At 60.2% G+C, this 3221-nt stretch overlaps 1 protein-coding gene across 1 annotated transcript in view; it reads right to left on the minus strand.

The window, feature by feature from the left end:
• Nucleotides 1–88: 88 nt before the first annotated feature.
• LOC115948541 overlaps nucleotides 89–3221 on the minus strand; it is a 46251-nt gene continuing 43118 nt past the window's right edge. The window contains 3 exon segments of the mRNA XM_031061747.1: nucleotides 89–150; nucleotides 480–777; nucleotides 987–1125. Of these exon segments, the coding sequence (XP_030917607.1) occupies nucleotides 89–150; nucleotides 480–777; nucleotides 987–1125 (499 nt within the window).

A 3221-nucleotide genomic window follows, 5' to 3' on the forward strand; every position in this document is an offset into this window, starting at 1 on the left:
CGGCTTCTTGGCGTCAGCGGTGCGATCACGGCCGGCATCGGAGGAGGAGCGCTGCAGGCCCGTGTTCTTCACTGACAGCTTGCTCTTGTCAGTGGCTTTGGTCTCTGGCTTGCCTGGTGGCAAGAACGGACAGGTTAGTGTCCCTGGAGGCTTTGGGAACATTTGGAAGTGAACAAGCCCAGACAGGATATGGGCACCAGAGATGCAGGGATGTGATGGAGAAGGGACATGCCAGACCCTTGGTGCACTCAGTGGTTCCCCGGCCTGGTGTGTGGGAGACCATGGGGCAGGCACAGACCCCCAGCCTGCCTGCAGCCCACAATACAGCCCTGCCTCCCCTTCCAGCCCACACTCAGCTCCCAGGTCTGAGCACAGCCATAGGCCATCCCATGGCCCACACGCTTGGGGAAGGCACACCAAGACAGCACCCAACCTTCTCTCCATCAAAGGAGCTGGACCCTGCCCAAACTGGTTTTTACCTGCCACTTTGAGGGTGCTCTGGGCCATGTGGGTGATGGGGGAGGTCACAGCCACTGGAGGAGTCTTGCCCTTCTTGAGGGAGCCTGGGGTGCCCAGGCTGACAGGCTTCTTCAGCTCACCACCCTTGGGCCCCTCCTCTCCACCCTCCGAGGGCTCCCGCCGCCACTTGGAGGAGCCATGCTCCATCTTGAGGCTGCTGCTGTCGTAGTCCAGCTTCTTGGGTGCCTTCTCGTCACCCTCACCGTACCAGCTCAGGCCGCTCTCTGCCAGTGAGCGCTTCTCCGAGTCCGTGCGCAGCTGGGGGCAGAGCAGAGTCAGGGGCACTCCTGGCACCCACCCCAAACCCATCCCCAAAGAACATCAGCCAGCTGGGAGAAGGATGCAGCAGACACCCTGTGCCATCCTTGTTTCCTCACACTGGCACCTCCATGCCCTCTGTCCCACCGAGGTGTGGCAGGAAGGCTGGGGCAGGTGCTGGAAAGGGTCGGGGTGCCACTGGCACCTACCGCTATGGCCGAGTTCCTGCGCGAGGCCGTGGGGGTGGAGGGCAGGGAGTTGAGCGAGGAGCTGGCATTGAACTCCTCTGAGCTGAGGTTGTCGGAGGCATCGCTGAGGCCGCTGCTGATGGAGCTGCTCTCATCCCAGCTGTGAGGGAGAGACAGCATCAGACCCCTGCTCAGCCCAATGGGTCCCACCACCCGCAGGATCTCCCTGTTCCAGGGGCTGCTGGGGCAAAAACCAGCTCCTGGCAGTGCCCATGGCAGGGACATGGCATGCAGGGCCCATGGCTGGCTCCAGCCCAGCCTGGCATTGGCTCGTGTTCCTCTGGCACACAAGCCTCTATGACCCTGCTTCTCCCCATTAAGGCTCCCTGCCCCACTGCCAGGGATGGAGGGACATCCACAGCAGGCAACAAGCCTGCAGCAACCTGCTCTGACCCTGGAGGCAGGTTGGGATTGTCAGAAAGGACAGGACTGCTAGAATAAACAAACCAACCACCCCGTAGCATCCATCCTTCCTGGGGTGATCCCCACCCACTGCACCTCGTAGCATCCATCCTTCCTGGGGTGGTCCCCACCCACTGCACCCTACTGCCCCTCTCCAGCCCCCAGCAGCCAGAGGCACCAAGTCTGGGATCTGCTGCTGTGCCGAGGTGGCTGCTCCATGCTGGGGCTCAGTCAAGTGTGCAGAAGCCCATCTGCAGGGCCATCAGCCAGCATCACACCGGGGCAGCAGCTGCCTGGGTGCCCCAAGGGCACAGCGGGTTCCACAGCACTGGGCTGTGCCCATGTCGATCTGGCACAGGCAGGCACGGAGCACCTTCCAGCAGGATGAGCACAGCACCTTTCAGGTCAGCAGCTGAGTAGGTCAGTGAAACCTCACTGGTTTCCCAGGGCCTGTGAGGGGCTGGGGGAGGCAACACTGAAACAGGCTGCCCAGACAAGCTGCGGCTGCCCCATCACTGAAATGTTCAAGGCCAGGTTGGATGGGGCTTGGAGAAACCTGACCTACTGAAAGGTGCCCCTGGCCATGGCAGGGAGTGGCACAAGATGAATTTTAAGGTCCCTTCCAACACACACCATGCCATGATTCTGTGACAAGCAGTGGTGTAGGAGTGCAGAGCAGAGCTGGGAGCTGCAGCCAGCTCCAGCCCCTGCAAGAGATGCCTGTTTATCTGCATTGGGGCCACAGAGGTGCAAGCGAAGCCCAGCAAACAGCAGAGCCCAAAGAGCAGTGGCAGAGCAAAAGCAACAGCCACCACCATCCCTATCAGATGCTCAAGGCTCAAGAAGGAGCAACAAAGGCAGCTCCAGCACTGTAAGACCTGCACTGCGTGTCCTGCTCTTTCCATAGGGGAAGAGTTCATCAGAGACTGGCCAAAGCCAGGATGGACACAGCCCCTGTGCCCCCACAGCAGCTTCTGGGACAGAGCCAGCAGGTGCTGCTGCCCTGGAAAGGATTTCAATAGGATCATGCACTCAGGATGTGCTGCTCAGCTCCTCAGCTCCAAGCCATGCCTCACCACCAGCCCCATGCCTGGGGTGAGTTCCCACTGGGATGGAAATCCTCACCCAGGATCTCCCAGCCTGGCATCACCTGGCAGCGGTGCAGTGCCAGGAGTGAGGCCAGGCTTCGCAGCACTGTGTCCTATGGTAACACAGCTGAGGCCACATGTGGTGCTAGGTGTCTCAGTCTGGCTTTTGGGGCCAGGCAGGGAAACCCCACTCTCCCAGCCATGCATGCGACACCCCCACTGCCCTGGTTATCCAGAGAGCCACTGAGAAAGGGGCAGAGGGTCAGAGATTAGGCCAAGGCAGGAGGCAACTCCAAATCCTCCTTGACAACCCTATGCTAAGAAAACACAACATGGAAAGTCACATCCCAAAATCACTAAAACCATGGCATGAGGCTGGGGAGCCAGGTGCACACTGTGAGGGTGTCTCTGACTCTCTTATGGGGCACACAGCTGGTGCACTGAGGGATCCCCCTAGCTGGTAAGTGTATGCCATATGCGGCACAGCAAGGAAAGCCTCAACCACAGCACCACTGGCCCCGCAGCATGTATAAACTCCCGGAGCATGGCTGAGCCCTGGCACCTCGACTGCCCCCCAGAACCCTCAAACAGGGGGCAGCAATGTCAGACTGTCACTCCGGGGCAAAATTGACCCTCTGCTTTGTGCTCCATCCCCTCCATCTTAGCCAGACCCATTCCCAGCTCCTGCAGACGAGCCCGCACCGAA

Source organism: Geospiza fortis, unplaced genomic scaffold, assembly GCF_000277835.1.
Source record: "Geospiza fortis unplaced genomic scaffold, GeoFor_1.0 scaffold26, whole genome shotgun sequence".
Lineage (NCBI taxonomy): Eukaryota > Metazoa > Chordata > Aves > Passeriformes > Thraupidae > Geospiza > Geospiza fortis.